The 15,504-nt window shown below is 35.6% G+C and overlaps 1 protein-coding gene across 1 annotated transcript; it reads left to right on the top strand.

The window, feature by feature from the left end:
* The first annotated feature begins 3,320 nt into the window (after positions 1-3,320).
* Positions 3,321-5,419, top strand: LOC125224322 (caffeoylshikimate esterase-like). The gene is made up of 8 exons (XM_048127706.1): positions 3,321-3,399; positions 3,472-3,504; positions 3,595-3,721; positions 3,930-4,076; positions 4,193-4,323; positions 4,540-4,677; positions 4,758-4,856; positions 4,952-5,419. Exons 1-8 carry the CDS (start codon positions 3,397-3,399, stop codon positions 5,210-5,212), a joined length of 939 nt encoding a protein of 312 aa, XP_047983663.1. The 5' UTR covers positions 3,321-3,396; the 3' UTR covers positions 5,213-5,419.
* Positions 5,420-15,504: the final 10,085 nt, after the last annotated feature.

Consider the following 15,504-nt stretch of genomic DNA (forward strand, 5'->3'; position numbering starts at 1 on the left):
ATGCCGTTACGTCTAGGGAGATAAATCGGGCGTTACAGGCGGCCATGCAGCAGCAGCGACAGCCGGCGGTACCTCGGCCCATCCATCATCGAACTCAAATACCTAGGAACCGCATCGCTGCACACCATCGGTTGTACGTGGATTACTTTGCACCAGAGCCATGGTGGTGATGGTGTCGGTCCAAGCCACGGTGTGGCCACCCCCAGTGGATGTATGGGGGTACCCCATGAAAGGACCGAGCAGGTGCATGCGTTTGGTGACATGCGCCAACGACAAGCCCATATTCGACTCCAGAACGATTTAATTGAAGAGCTATGGTTGCGTCGGGGTCATCGTTAGGGATGTTCGTGATTGTAATTTGATGAAGTTTTTTTATTGTTTTTTTTTTATCTAATGAAATTATTTTGCATTTTGTTTAATTCTGCATTGTGGCTGAAATTTTAATACCGTATATTGTTTATTAATTCCGTAAATTGTTTAATTTGGTGAATTTGTGAAAAAAAATTTTGCGAGAAGTCCGCGCGGGAAGGCTATGGGATGTCCGCCACTGTGCAGGGAAGGCTATGGGAAGTCCTTATGACGTGGCAGGAGGTGTTTTTGGGAAGTCCGTCGGGAAGGCTATAGGAAGTCCGCACCCACTGGGGATGCTCTTATGATGTCGTTGAACTATGATCATCACAGTCTAGTAACTGCCTACGTTTCTAAATCCTCATGAAACTGATCATTTCTGGCTTTGACATATTTGAACCATCATTCGTTAATGTCTGGACCTTTCAAATGTGGTCGTACAACTGAAATATCTTGTTTGGTAGCCTATTGTGGGAACTGAGATTTAATTCGATTCCATTCTATATCCATGAACTATCTTATGATCTTTCAAGCTCTGTTGGGATGTCCCAAACCAATTGTTGCAAGTTAGTGTTGAGATTCAAAACAAAAGTCGAGCTGAAATTTGAAATTCTTGTTTCCTTGAGTGATTTTGGAACTCTTCCAATTTAAAGATGTTTTAACGGTGTTGTTATAATTTGAAATCGGTCCATGTCCAAGTAAGACTGTTAAATTAATTCTCAAATTCTTGATACAAGACTCTCACAAAGGATGCAGCCTTGGGCTTTTCCGAAAAACACGAGGAGTTGTATATTTTTGCATCTACGCTTAGTTTGTAGCAAGCGGCCAAAGAATCAAATGTTATACCATACCTGGATATTACTCATGGAGAAAACACAATACTGAGAAAAAGTTGTGTACCTCAAATGATCTCGTTATGTGGCTTAAGATTTATATACGTGGTTGATCAAAGGATACGCGGATAACAAATGAGAGTCGGTGTATGTAAGATCGTCGCATAAGATCATCACTATTCGATAGATTATGATTTTACGAACGAAGGTCATCGACAAGAGGAAATAATCCATCAAGTGGCGAAAATGAATTAACTCAAACTGAAAAACAATCGAAAGAAGAAACGCGTGCAAGCACCCTCACCTCCTCCACCTAAGCCAAAATAGCGCATTGAACAGTTGTTCTAGAGCAAAATCCTCCTATTTTCGATGGGATAGGAGAAATGGCAAAGGCCGAGACTTGGATACGCGCATTGAATAGCATCTTTGATTTCATGAAGTGCACTGATGAAGAGTGATTGATTTGTGTAACCTAGCAACTCACGAATGTGACCGACTTTTGGTGGGAAACCAAGGAAAAGACCATGACCCTTGACCAAGTGGATGTGATGACATGGAAGGACATCAAGGCGGAGAATATGACTGCACACTCTATGCCATGGTTTGGTACACACAGATCTAGGGTTCAGTCCAACTTCTTTGTTGGATTCATGTGTGATTGGAGGCTTCTTCGAGGGTTCTTGTGTTGCGAAGCAGTGTTCTGAGATATTGGTGTTAGATCCTTGTGAACTGAGGTGATCTCTGTGTTGTAGCAGTTGGAGTATCCCTAGGGTTAGGGTTTGGTTACTTCGCAATGCTCCCTTGAGACTAGTTGGTGAAGATTAAGGAGGTCCTTGGCCTTGTGAAGTCGTTGTGCAGGGTTCCCCAATCAGTAGAGGCTTGGATTCCAGATCCGGTTAAGGATCTGAAGATAGCTAGGGTTTCTGATTAGGGTTCATAAATGTAATAGATACTTAGTCAGCTTACTTGTAATCTTGTAATAGATTGTTGTGTACTTGGCTTGTATTTACTGAGATTAACCATCTCAGAGCTCAATCAATAAAAGAGGTCCCGATAATTAGTGAATATCGAATGATCCTATCCCTACACCAGTCTTGAAAAATGAAAGCCCAACAAATCTTGTTCAAAATTCGATAAATTAATACTGAGTAGACTACACCATAAATAGAATATGTATTCCATGCATTATTCATATTTTTGCATAATACAAAGTATATGAAAAGTTCTTTGCGTTCACTATATTGTCATCGTTAAAGTTTTGTCCATGTCTCTTCTAGTTCATCGGAGCTCGTATTGTCTCGATGAATATGCAACAAACGAGACGAACATGGTTTATCTTTGGAGACACTTCTCCTAATCAAAAGCATTATCGGGGCGTATAACCTAATCGTACGGAAAGAGACCTCGTCGGCTCGACTATTATTACATATTTTTGTTTTAGTTTCTTTGTATTTTTCAATTAAAATATTATATTTCCGTTTATTCTTTCTCCTCTCATAAAATGGAATGTAAGTTACTTAAATACTATTTATACGTCGTCATCACTCATTAACATAGAAAATCCTAAATCATTCATGAATTTTTTTTGAAAAAACGAATAATAAAAAATAATATTTATATATACGTCGTCATCACCCAACCTCGAGAAAGATACAATATAATTACATACAATAATTTATGCACAGTGCAATTCACGCTACTGAAATAAGATACTTTGTGTAGCTTATGTTTGAAATTTTTACTATGCAAACATTATATTCTTTCATTCCAAAAATGCAAATTAAAAAGAAGGTAACGCGCTGATCAGAAATCTTGAATTATTTTTCCAGAAAAGAAAGTGAGTAAATAGCGAAAACCATCAATGAGTTCCTATATTTAATAAATATATATCCCAAACGATGGAACCTAAAATTCTGTTGTGATACAAAATTTTCGAAATTTAATTATACAGCACATCACATTAAAATAAGACGAGACATGTACCGTATTAGGCACTTATATAATTAATACTCTATAAATAAAAACAGTGGGATTATTAATTGAAAAGGATATGTAACCTAGTAGTCAAAACTAAAAGGATAGATAAGAGTTAGTCGTCGATTTAGACGCATCGTTTCCGCTCCATAAATATTCATATATAGTATTTCATCCAAATACAATATCCCCACATAGCAAATTCTATCAATTTTCTGCTGCTTTTTTTGCTTGCATACAAATGGTACATATACATTCCTACGCATTTTTTAAATCACATATCATTACTAAAACCTTTTTTTTTTTTTTTTTGCAGGATACCGAAAACAACAACGTCAAATACGATGAGGTAATTAATTAAACCTACTAAACAAGCGAAATTTTTGAAAACTCGATCCGCAAACTCATGAAATACTAATATGAATTAATTTTGATACAGAAATTCATAGTGAGTCCACGTGGAGTGAAGCTATTCAGCTGCCGATGGGGACCCACAGATACAGAGGCAAAAGCTCTGATTTTTCTCTGCCATGGCTACGGCATGGAGTGTAGCATCTCCATGAGAGGTAACTAAAAATCGAATATATAATCGTTTATAGGAGTATTTGTTTGTGTTGGAAATTAAACTGAATATAAAACATAAGTGTCGATAGAAATCACTATATAAGTTTAATGAGTCTGGTCTTCCTATAACCAATTGGTTTTAGAATAGAACCTATGAATTTCTATCGATTTAATTATTTAATTGATGGATTAATTGACTGATTGGAACAGGCTGTGCTGCTAGACTAGTGAAGGCGGGCTATGAAGTGCACGGGATTGACTGCGAGGGCCATGGGAAATCGTCCGGCCTGCTCGGGCTTATCACCAGCTTCGATGATCTCGTCGACGATCTCTCCGATCACTTCACCAATATATCCGGTCAGATTTTCTGACTTGTTATTATAGTAGTACTATCAATTGTGGTCCAATTAGTTTGACATTCAAAATTCAACCATTGGTTGTGAGTTGTGATGATTCAAATAATGCTGATGCAGAGAGGAAAGAGAATAGGAATAAGCTGAGGATATTAATGGGGGAATCAATGGGAGGGGCGATGGTCCTACGCTTGCATAGAAAAAAGCCTGCCTTTTGGGATGGTGCCATCCTTGTTGCTCCCATGTGTAAGGTCAAATATATTCTCTTCTATCATAATTCATAACCAAATTGTTAGACAAAATAATAATCAGAATTCAATTGTGAAGTTATTTTAATCATAGAGGTGACTATGACTAATTATCGCATAATTATCTATTTAGGATTGAGGTTTGGGATTCAATCTAATGAACCCAACATCATAAATATTTAATCTCGAGATATAATCTTGCAAATTGAACAACCACAGATTGCTGACGAGATAAAACCAAGCCCCGTGGTTATCACTATTGTGATCGCTTTGGCTCGCATCATCCCTACGTGGAAAGTTACTCCAACTCCAGATATAATTGACATTGCCTTTAGGGATCCACAAGTTAGACAAGAGGTATTAACTATACTAATTGACATTTTATTTTAAATTTAATTGCTGATTAATTAAAACCAGCCTTCTATTAATGCTCACAGGTTAGGTCCAACCCTTACACATACAAAGGCCGACCTCGACTATTAACAAGCTGCCAACTCTATTCAGCTAGCATTGATTTGGAACAAAGGCTTGAAGAGGTTTGGCTTTGTCTGCTAAAGTATTTAATTTGTCTTTTTCAACTACAGTATTAATATAATTCAGAATTAATGAATTCTGATAAAATAAAATGTAGGTTTCGTTGCCGTTTATTGTTCTGCACGGGGAAGAAGATAAGGTGACGGATCCATCGGTGAGCAAAACACTACATGAAACTGCACGCGCAACGGACAAGACCATCAAGCTGTACCCGGGAATGTGGCACTCGTTGTCGTACGGTGAGCTCCCAGAAAATCTCGACATCGTATACTCCGACATCGTCAACTGGGTTGACCAAAGATTGAGCGGTAGATTGGAAGAGCAACTCAAATCTGCTAATGATAAAAATGCCTGCTAAATAAGGATCGATGATATTTTATGGAAGCTCTTATGTTAATGGTTTATCATGCTTTAAATAATTTGTTTTTTGTTTTTTCAACCTAAGTTATTACTACTATTCTTTAAATACAGCCTATCTTTTCCTCCATTGTATTGTATCCACTCTAAAGAGTGCAATTTACCGAGTGTTTGCAATTTATTGAATGTATTAGTGACTTTGTCAATATTTATTCATTTTTCAAGATTTTTGGTTGATATAGCGCTCGTGGATATAGCGCTCGTGACTAGGCGACCACAACTATATATCCCTAAATAAAATTTGGATAGGAACAAAATAAATTATTGACATGCGATGTTTGAAGTCACTATTTATGTCAATGTACCGCAACATTAATAAATTGAAATATTGCTAGAGGCACAAAAAACAACTAGTACAATATACCAAACTAAAAAAAATATATGTGTTTTAAAATATTGCTACCTTTAAAAATAATACGTCATACAAAAAAGATCACATTTACATATTACTAATACTTATTTTTTATTTATAGTATTAATCATTATTCTATTTTTTAATTTTGATTATTTTATAAATAAATATATCAAATAATTTGTATTTTTATAAGTATAATTGATTTGGTCATTATGTTAGTTATTGTTAATCGACCCTTCAATTTTGACTATGTTAGAAACCAAAACGGTCAAATAATTATATCATATAAAATCTGTAAATTTTATTAAAACAATGCTATTGATATCATTTTGAAATTTAATTATAGATAGGCCAAATAATGGTATTATATAGCTTATGAATGCTTCCCTCGTTCCACTCAAGATGTCCACAATATGTAGTGGCACGAGGTCTTAGGAGGAGTTATTAGGTTGAGTAAGTAGAGTGAAAAAAAAAGTATAGAAGTTGAATATATTTAATGGGGAGAGAGGAGAGAGGAGAGAGAGATTTATTTTCAAATATAGAAAGCGGAAATTTCGAACAGGACAAACTAAAAAGAAAAAGTGGACATCTTGAGTGAGACGGATAGAGTAGCAGTTCTGACAATGTCACTGTTGCTTTAGCGACATTGTATGTTATGTTATGTTGGTTTAATGACCAACATCGCATAAGTCACTAGTCACTTATTTTTATTCTTTTTCTCTCGTAATTATCTTAATCTTTCGCTAATTTTGCACTGCATCACAGTTGCTTTCGAACACCGGAAAATTTCTAACAATTAGTATTCCCTCCTCCCCCCCAAATAAAAATTTGTGATAGTTTTCATAATACAAGAGATTGTCTTTTTCTTTCCATATTCATTATGCTTATTACATGTAGAAGTAGAGCTCTTGCCTCTTGTATATATTTTCACTTGGCAAAATAATATCGGTGAAACATTCCAAATCAGATTGGCACGTGGTATAGCTTATCCACTGAATTTGAACTTTTTTTTCCCATAATACTCCGATTATAGTCGTCCAACAATATGTAAGCCTAATTAGCTTATTATTTTAATGAAAAACATAAGCCTAATTGTTCTAATATCGGACGCCTTCATGTGTGGCCATCAACTTGTTCAATTTTCAGCCACTGATTTGTTAATCATATTCATTAATTTGCATTAATTACAATAGCTGCTGACATTTTACTTCTTTTCACGTGTAATTTGGGATTCTCAACTTTGTGATATATAGTCTCTTTTTCATTCGATGCTAATTTTTAGAGATATAAAAAAAGTAAGTGGAAAATTTTAATAAAAAATTAATTTAATATTTATATATTACTCCCTCCGTCCGCCATTAGGAGTCCTATTTATGGGCGGCACGAGTTTTAAGAAATGTTAAGAAAAGTGGTTGGAAAAAAGTTAGTGGAATAAGAGTCTCACTTATATATATTAGTTTTAAATGAAATGTGAGTGAAATGAGTTAGTGGAAGGTGGGACCCTATTACCATTTATGGTAAAAGTGAATCGGGACTCCTATTCGCGGACGGACTAAAATGGAAAAACGGGACTCTTATTCGCGGACGGAGGGAGTACTATATTAATTTTATAATGAAATATCAATATTATAATTTAATGGCGTGTGGACATTTGATAAAAAATTTGAGAAAAAATTAAAGTGATCTAGATATACCACGTTAGCAATCTGATTTGTTGTGTTCCACCAATAATTTTTTTGCCAAATACAAATATATTAGGCCCACTTCCAGCTAGAGCATATATGGCCAAATGAGTTTTAAAGATGATTTCTGGAAATTTCTGTAATTCGCATATACTACCTTCATATACAATCATAGAGGAATGTTATGCTGCGCGACATCATTGAGCGACAAATATGAGCGCCTCTGATACATCAGCCAATCTCCCTCATTTTTTATTTTTTATAATACCAAATTTTGTTCCTTTCAATCTCCCTTTTATAATTCCATATGTTAGGGACTGTTAGAATTTTTCGTATACTTTTGGATTTCATGTGTCGTAATTCCTTATCTTTTTTTCAATTTTCATTCCACGTATTTCCACTTGGTTTCACTAGCTTTTTGTATTTTTATATATTTTTACTTGGCAAAATAATATTGGTGAGACATACCAAATCAAATTGTCATGAGACATAACTTAACCACTAAATTTGAATTTATTTTTTTTGTTTTGCATAATACTCCGATTATACTCGTCGAATAATATGTAAACCTAATCAGCTTATTGTTATAATGAAAAACATAAGCCTAATTATGCTAATATCGAATGCGCGTCTTCATGTGTGGTCACCAACTTGTTCAATTTTCAGCCACTAAATAAATAAGATGTTAATCATAATTAATTTGCATTAATTACAATAACTGCTGACATTTTTCTTCTTCTTTTCACGTGTAATTTGGTATTCTCAACTTTTTGATATATTCTCTCGCTTTCATTCGATGTGGATTTTTAAAAAATATGAAAAAATTAAGTGGAAAATTTTAATGAGACGTAAATCTCATATTTATATACTGCTCCCGTCTTCCTTTGTCCATTAATATAAGGGAAGTTTTTATTCAGCATGGGTTTTTTAGAAATATAAGTAGAAAGTTGGTGAAAATGTCAATTGGAATCAGGTGGATTTTATTTTTATATACAATAACATTATAATAAAATATGAGAGAGATAAAGTTAGTATAATGAGGGTTCATTACCGAAAATAGTAAAAAATAAATATAAAATTTATTGGTGGACGAAGAGAGTAGTAGGATTCTGTAGCGGACCCAGGATTTTGTCGTTGGGGGTTTCAATATATTGATAACAATTGTTGGGTTCTTTTTTTTTATGTCGGCGTAGCCGAAAGTTGCGACAAAGATGTTCATGAGATGTGTAATGAGATTGAAATAATTAAATGATAGTATATGAAAACTCATGATATGTATATATTTAATATGAGTACTAATTATGAGTAAATTTTGAATTAAGTTAAGTAATGAATTACTCTATGAAATTTTTTGTGTACAATAGTTGTAGAAAAAAATCACTAAAAATAGCAAAAAAAATGAAATTATCAACTCTAAATAGATTTTGAAATAAATTAACTAATGAATTACGATAAAAAAAATAAATATTTTCATGAATAACAGATGTAAGAATACCACACAAAATTGTAAATAAAGTCCAATTGTGCTTGATAGGATTTTTTTAGCACAAGCTGTTAAGTTTCTACCTTGCAACATACCACTTGAGCGATTAAATGAAAGCATGATTTGAATGAATATAAAATATATAGGAGTATTTCAATCTTTGGGGTTCTAAGGATCCCAAAAAACCTTAGTAGGTTCGCCCACTGGTAGGATTATATTAATTTTATAATAAAATATTAATATAATAATTTAGTGGGGTGCAGTCATTTAATCAAGATGAAAAATTGAGAAAAGCAAGATAGGACATTATATTTATAAGAGATAATAATAATAATAATAATAATAATAATAATAATAATAATAATAATAATAATAATAATAATAATAATAATAATAATAATGTATCAAAATATTATTATATATATTATTGTTTCAAACTTTAGAGTATAAAAGTTTTTTTTATGTAAAAACTTTCCATTCAAATTATGTCTTCGTGAATATACTGATGTTCAAAATTTAGTTTAGAGCATCTCCAATAGTGGCTAGCCCACCGGCTAGCCAATTCGCGTTGCTAGCCGGTCGGCTAGTCGAACTATTGGAACGGCCAGCCGCGAATCGGCGAAGAAATCGACTAGCCCATGACGATTTGAGGGCGTTGGCCGCCATTGTGGCGTGCCGATCGGCCAACGCCCAATTTTCGTTTTTTTTTTTTTAAATTGAAAACCTATATATACGCGATTTTAGTTTCATTTTCATTTGCACCACTTGTTTTAACGAGTTTTCTCTCTCTCTGAATTTATGTACAAGAGCAATATCGAGCGATGGACAACAACAACGAGTCCAATCCGGCGACGAGCGGATCTCTGAACTCCCACGGTACCCGTGGGATGCGGATGGGGCGGATGGGCTGGCGAGATGGGCCCGGGGTTTAACGTCCCTTGGCAGCGGTTGATGGGGATGATGGCGGGAGCGCGGGGGGGATGCCGTGGGGGATGCCGGGCGGGGGCAGGCCAGGCGGCGGGCGGCGGCAACGCCGGGGTGGGGAAGGTATGCCCCGGATGCAGCAGTAGATGATGCGGCAGATGATGGGGATGATGCCGGTATGGCGGGGAGGGATGCAGCCCGGTATGCATCCCGGGATGCGGGGTCACCGGGGGGAGGGGGGGACACAGTCTATAATCCCTCTCTTGATTTTTTGACGGCTTCGTCTCACACGTCGACCCAAGTGGAGACGCAGTTCACTGGCGATGACCTTTTGTCATTGCATGAGATGGGGATCGACCTCGGGGAGCCGGACACTCCCGTTCCAGCGGGTCGGGGTGCGCCGAAGAAGAAGAAGACCAAGGGGAAGGGCAAGGTGGTCGGCGAGTCGTCGCAGCCCGCTGTTCACGACACCCCTACGCGGAGGAAGTGGACGAGAGAATGAGTACGTCGGCGTGGCCAAGGCGTGGCTGTCGATTTGCGACCATCCGCTGGTTGCGAACAACCGGCGGATCGTCAACATGTGGGCTAAGATTAGAGCAGCCTACAAGAGGAACTGCCCGCACGGAAAGGCCTATAGCGGGGAGGAGTGCCGAAAGGGGTGGGAACATATCGGGGCTGCGGTCGGCCGATTTTCGGGGTTGTACACCAACGCCCTCCGCATGCGGACTAGTGGGCAGGCTGAGGAGGACGCCCGGAGGATAGCGGAGAGTCGGTTCAGTTCCCCTTGCCGGGGACTTATAAGGAGTTCACCTTCTGGGAATGTTATACGAGTGCTTGAAGGACTCAGAGAGTTCCGGGCGGGGTGCGACATTTGGGTGGCCGAAAAAGCGAGGGCCGAACTATTCGCGATTACGACGACGACGCGGGCGGATCCCACGACCTCCCCCGGATGCTTGAGGTGTTTCCGTCCCCTCCATCCTTTGCTCGTCGCCCTCGCCCGTTTGGCCAAAAGCGGACGCAATGGGCAGCGAGGGGATCCTCCCCCCCACCCCAGGAGGTCCCACGCGCGTACACCTTATTCTCGCGTGCAAAAACGGAGGAACGGATGTACAAGGTCTTCCAAGAGTGGAAGGCCGCAACTGACCCCACGGAGAAGAGGTTTCTCCACTCGATGCTCGAGAACATGCAGGTGGATTTGGATGCCACGAGGGCACTGGTGGGGGGCTCAGACGCGGGCTCAGATACCCCGGGTGGCAGCGGCGACGACGAGGAGTAGAGAGCGGCGGGGCTCGTGTGTGGAAGCCCGTTTTTTTTATAAAAAAATTCATGTATTTTTTTTAATCTATGTACCTTTTTTTTTAATGAAATGAATGAATTTTTCCGTATATGTATCGTAAATTTAATTCCATAATTTAATCGTAAATTTTATTCCGTAAATGTAGTTTTTTTTGAATTATTTTTATTGCGGCTAGCCTATGACCTATTTGCTTAAAATGATGATGTGGCAGGTGAATTTTTAGTGCTGATGACGTAACAGAGAGAGGAAGTGGCTAGCCTATTGCTATTGGAGATGCTCTTACAAATGTACTGTGTAATGTGTGTTTAAAGGGTAGGGATGGGTACAAAACATTCTTTCTGAAAAGATTTTCTGAAGATATAGCTTTCTAAAGGCAAAATAAATTTGTATTAAGGTTTATAAAATATAATGATATTATATCATTTTATCGTGCATTAAGGACTATAAAATAAAGGGTAGTGATAAATAGAGATATGTTCTCTTGAGAGCCATTAGGTGAGCGATATAAAGGCGACAAATTACGTGGCAGTGGAATAATAAATCTTCTTATTATTTTTTAATTTATTATTATGTACTATTATACTCCTCCGTCCCATGTTATTTGCACTGTTGTTTTTCGGCTCGTCACAAACTTCTTATACTATTTATAGATTAAGTTAGAATTAATGCATTTAATTAATATGTTAGATTAAGTTAAAAGCTCTTTTATTAAGGGATGTCTCATTACACTTAAAATTCTAATTTAATTACACTAAAAAATCAATCCCAAATTTACGGCCTAAAATGAAAAGCGCAAGTAACATGGGACGGAGGAAGTATGTAACTTCATCCCTACCAAGTAACCACGCAGGTAACAAACCATCCCCAATATTCTGAAATCCGAACAGCAGATGTTGTCAGTTCACTGCATCACTAAGTTTATCTTGCCCGAATTATTGTTCAATATTCACCGAAAAACTTCTTTTTCTCTCTTCGCCTCAATATTTCATTCTTCCTTGCCAAATTTCTTCCTTGTTGGCATGCAATTCTCCACAAATCTCTTTTGATTTGCCTCCAGCTAATCCCCAAACTTCATCCATGTAGATTTTATCACAACCGCATCAAAAAAATTTGATTGATTTCAAGATTTGGTTTGTGAGTTATGCGTCACACAATATGCAATTTTTCTGAATTTTTTAAGAAAAGAAAGAGAGTTGAAGTATTTTATATTTCTCGCTCCGCAATTTTGAGATTCCTGAAATTATGGAGAAGTTGCGATTTCTGAAATTGTAATAGAAGTAAGAAATCAAAAGTTGAAAAATCAGGAAAAATGGAACTGCAGGGTTACACGATGTTGAAGGAGAATCAGATCCGGAGAAAAAAAGAAGAAGATTTGAGCGAAATTGTATTCCTTTTTTTCGATTCGACATCACCGATTTGGAGCCCGGTGAGGAGGTATTTGATGTGGAAGGGGAGGTCAGGATGATGCGTTGCAGAATATGCAACGGTGAGGCGAGATTTAATGAAGAGCTTCACTAATGGGGAGAGAATTGTAGAAGGTTGAGAAAAACATTAGATAGAGACTTGCAGAAGAAAGAGAAAAGAGATTACAGAATTGAAATACGGAAACAACTTAAAATCAGGTCTACGTATTGTCGCTCATATTAGGTGTGCAGCGGATCAGTTCTCGTGATAAATATACTTGAATTATACATACACAATCGAATTTCTAAACATTTTACATTGAAAATCCATTTATAAAATTGAATTAACTTGAAATAAATTTACATACTAATCATTCCTTAACAATATAAGAAAATATTAAAATTTAAAATTAAATATCTATAAATTTAAGAGAAAAATATTATTTTCATTAAATATTGTATAATTATTTTAAATCAAGCTTGAAATCAGGTGCAAATTTGTAGTATAAATTTTTCCATACCACTTCTTTTGTAATGCTATATAATAATTAATATAACAAATAACAAAATTAATTTGTAATATAGTTTAAATTTAAATTTAAAGGTTTTATGCATGTGTACAATTTATGTGCATTTATTTTTATTCTAGAATATAGTACTTCCTCCGTCCCGCTTAAGATGACACGTTTTCCTTTTTAGTTTGTCTCAACTAAGATGACACATTTCCTTTTTTGATAACTTTATCTCTCCAATTAATACACTCAACCACTTTTTCTCACTCATAGTATTAAAATATTCATCTTTCTTCATCTCTATACTTTAATACATACACTCACCTTCTCTCTCTTCAATTAAACACTTTAACCAATAACTCCTAAAATCCCGTGCCGACTAAGCAATGTATCATCTTAGTCGGGACGGAGGGAGTAATACTTACTGCGAAATATAATGAGATGTTTCAAACTAATTAGGAGTGAGCATTTTGATTACTGTTTGAATTTAGCCTTATTCGGTCCGATCTGTAAAATACAAAATTTTATAAAAAGTAAATTTACATATAATCGAATCGCCTGTAAATTCGAACTCTAAACTATAAAAATCAATCTAAATATAAAGTTCTGAAATTGCATAAAAATATTCAATGAAGCGAACATCTAAAAATCAGATAATCTAAATTCTAATCTCATTTTTTCTTGATCTTAAATAAAATTATATATCAACCTAACTTATTCAGGACAAAAATACAATCTTCCCAAAAAGTCTGAATAACTAAGTATCTTAAATTAGGGATCCAGTTTGCGTTTCTTGCACGTGTGTATTTCTCATGTATTAGTGACAGGAACTACAATCCATAACAATATCCAAGCCCAACAACGGCCCAACTCTCCATAGCCGTTTAAGATATGGGCTGGCCCCACTACGCACGGAAGCAATTACCAAAAACGATACAGGTGATACAGCACTGCCAAAAGCCCAAAGACATCTATAAAAATTAATTGCGCTTATTGATAATCCCCAATAAATAAATATTAGTAATAGAAAGTAGAAAACAATAACTCTAAAAATTGAGAGAAAATAAAAATCACAACATATGACGTTTTTTCCCTCCATAGTATACACTTATAAAGAATGATTGACGGGCTACTGCGTACCCTGATTGAACCCTCTCACGTGATGTCGGGACGGAGTGTGGAGGCCCCAAGGCGACGGAATTGCCTTTTTTTGCTGCAATAGAGAATGATTGACATGTTTATGGTCAAATTACTATCACTAGTGGTACACGTAATTGACTTGCGGCATGTTTGGGACTGAGCTTGGATCACCTATGTCATTTTCTATGACCATATCCATATTTAATTGACGATTTCAATTTTTTTTATTACATATTCCTATTAATTATTTATTTTTTCAACGGCTAGAGTTAAAAAATTTTCTATTAGATTATAATGACCATATTCATATTTAATTGACGACGCCACATTTTATCGAACTAATTAGATATCAGTCCAGACAGAGAGATATCATCGCATAAATGGTGGTGGCAATAAAGTTGTTTTGTAATGAATTTAATTGGACTTAAAAACCATCCAAATTAATTTGTATCGTAATTTGTCACCCAATCACAAAAGGCTAGTAGTTGAAGACTTGAAGCCTAATAAATCTTAATTGGTTGGAAGATGAAAAGCGCAAAATTTTTGTCATAGTACCTACAAATGCATGATAATGAACTCAAATTAGAAGATTTAGATAATAAACACAAAAATTATAGTACGATATATAGTGAATCGATTCATAACTACTATCTGAGTATTTATTAAAAGTGAACCGATTCATAACTACAGTATTTATTAAAAGGGTCATATTATAATGCTTATAACGTCCTAATTCAAAATCAAGACCAAATCTCTACCCTTAGATTTTTAAATGAGTGGATGAGATTAAATTTTACGAATCTCAATAAATAGTAGACAAAATATCAACAAAAGGGTAATATCGTCATTATGTTATTATATGATAATTTTCGTGAATGTTTTTTTATATCAACATTGTGTATTACAAATATCAACAATATGGCATTAGAATATCAACACTAGTACAAAGAAAATATCAACACATATTTATTGAGATTTTTACATGATTTTATGAGATTTTTTATGTATACCGTTGATAAAAATGCTATATTATCAGCATTCACAGCCTAAAATAAAAAATATCAAATTTCATCATGTGAACGTCGTCGGAACATATGCAATTGAGATCTCGTTGGAATCCTTATAAAATTATCTTTAATTTGATATATTTTTGCAAAAAAATAATTTAAATCGAGAGAGTTACGTAAATTTAAAGTTATAAGATGATTTTAATGAGAGGGAATTGACATTAATACCCTTTAATTTTATTTTTTAATTTTTTTAATTAAAAATATAATCCATGTGATATTATTTCAACCACTAATCTTCTAATCTAATGGCTAAGATTTAGTCTTAATTTGGGATTGCTAATTAGTTACCCATTGATCACTCCCTTTTATTAAAATATCATTTATGGACAGCCGCAATGGAGCTCCATAGATTTAGGGGTGCTTAATC

Source organism: Salvia hispanica, chromosome 4 (genome assembly GCF_023119035.1).
Source record: "Salvia hispanica cultivar TCC Black 2014 chromosome 4, UniMelb_Shisp_WGS_1.0, whole genome shotgun sequence".
NCBI lineage: Eukaryota > Viridiplantae > Streptophyta > Magnoliopsida > Lamiales > Lamiaceae > Salvia > Salvia hispanica.

Coding starts and splice junctions, on each gene's coding strand:
- LOC125224322 (XM_048127706.1), top strand. Junction 4,678..4,757: donor ATCCACAAGTTAGACAAGAG/GTATTAACTATA, acceptor TAATGCTCACAG/GTTAGGTCCAACCCTTACAC. Junction 4,857..4,951: donor TGGAACAAAGGCTTGAAGAG/GTTTGGCTTTGT, acceptor AATAAAATGTAG/GTTTCGTTGCCGTTTATTGT.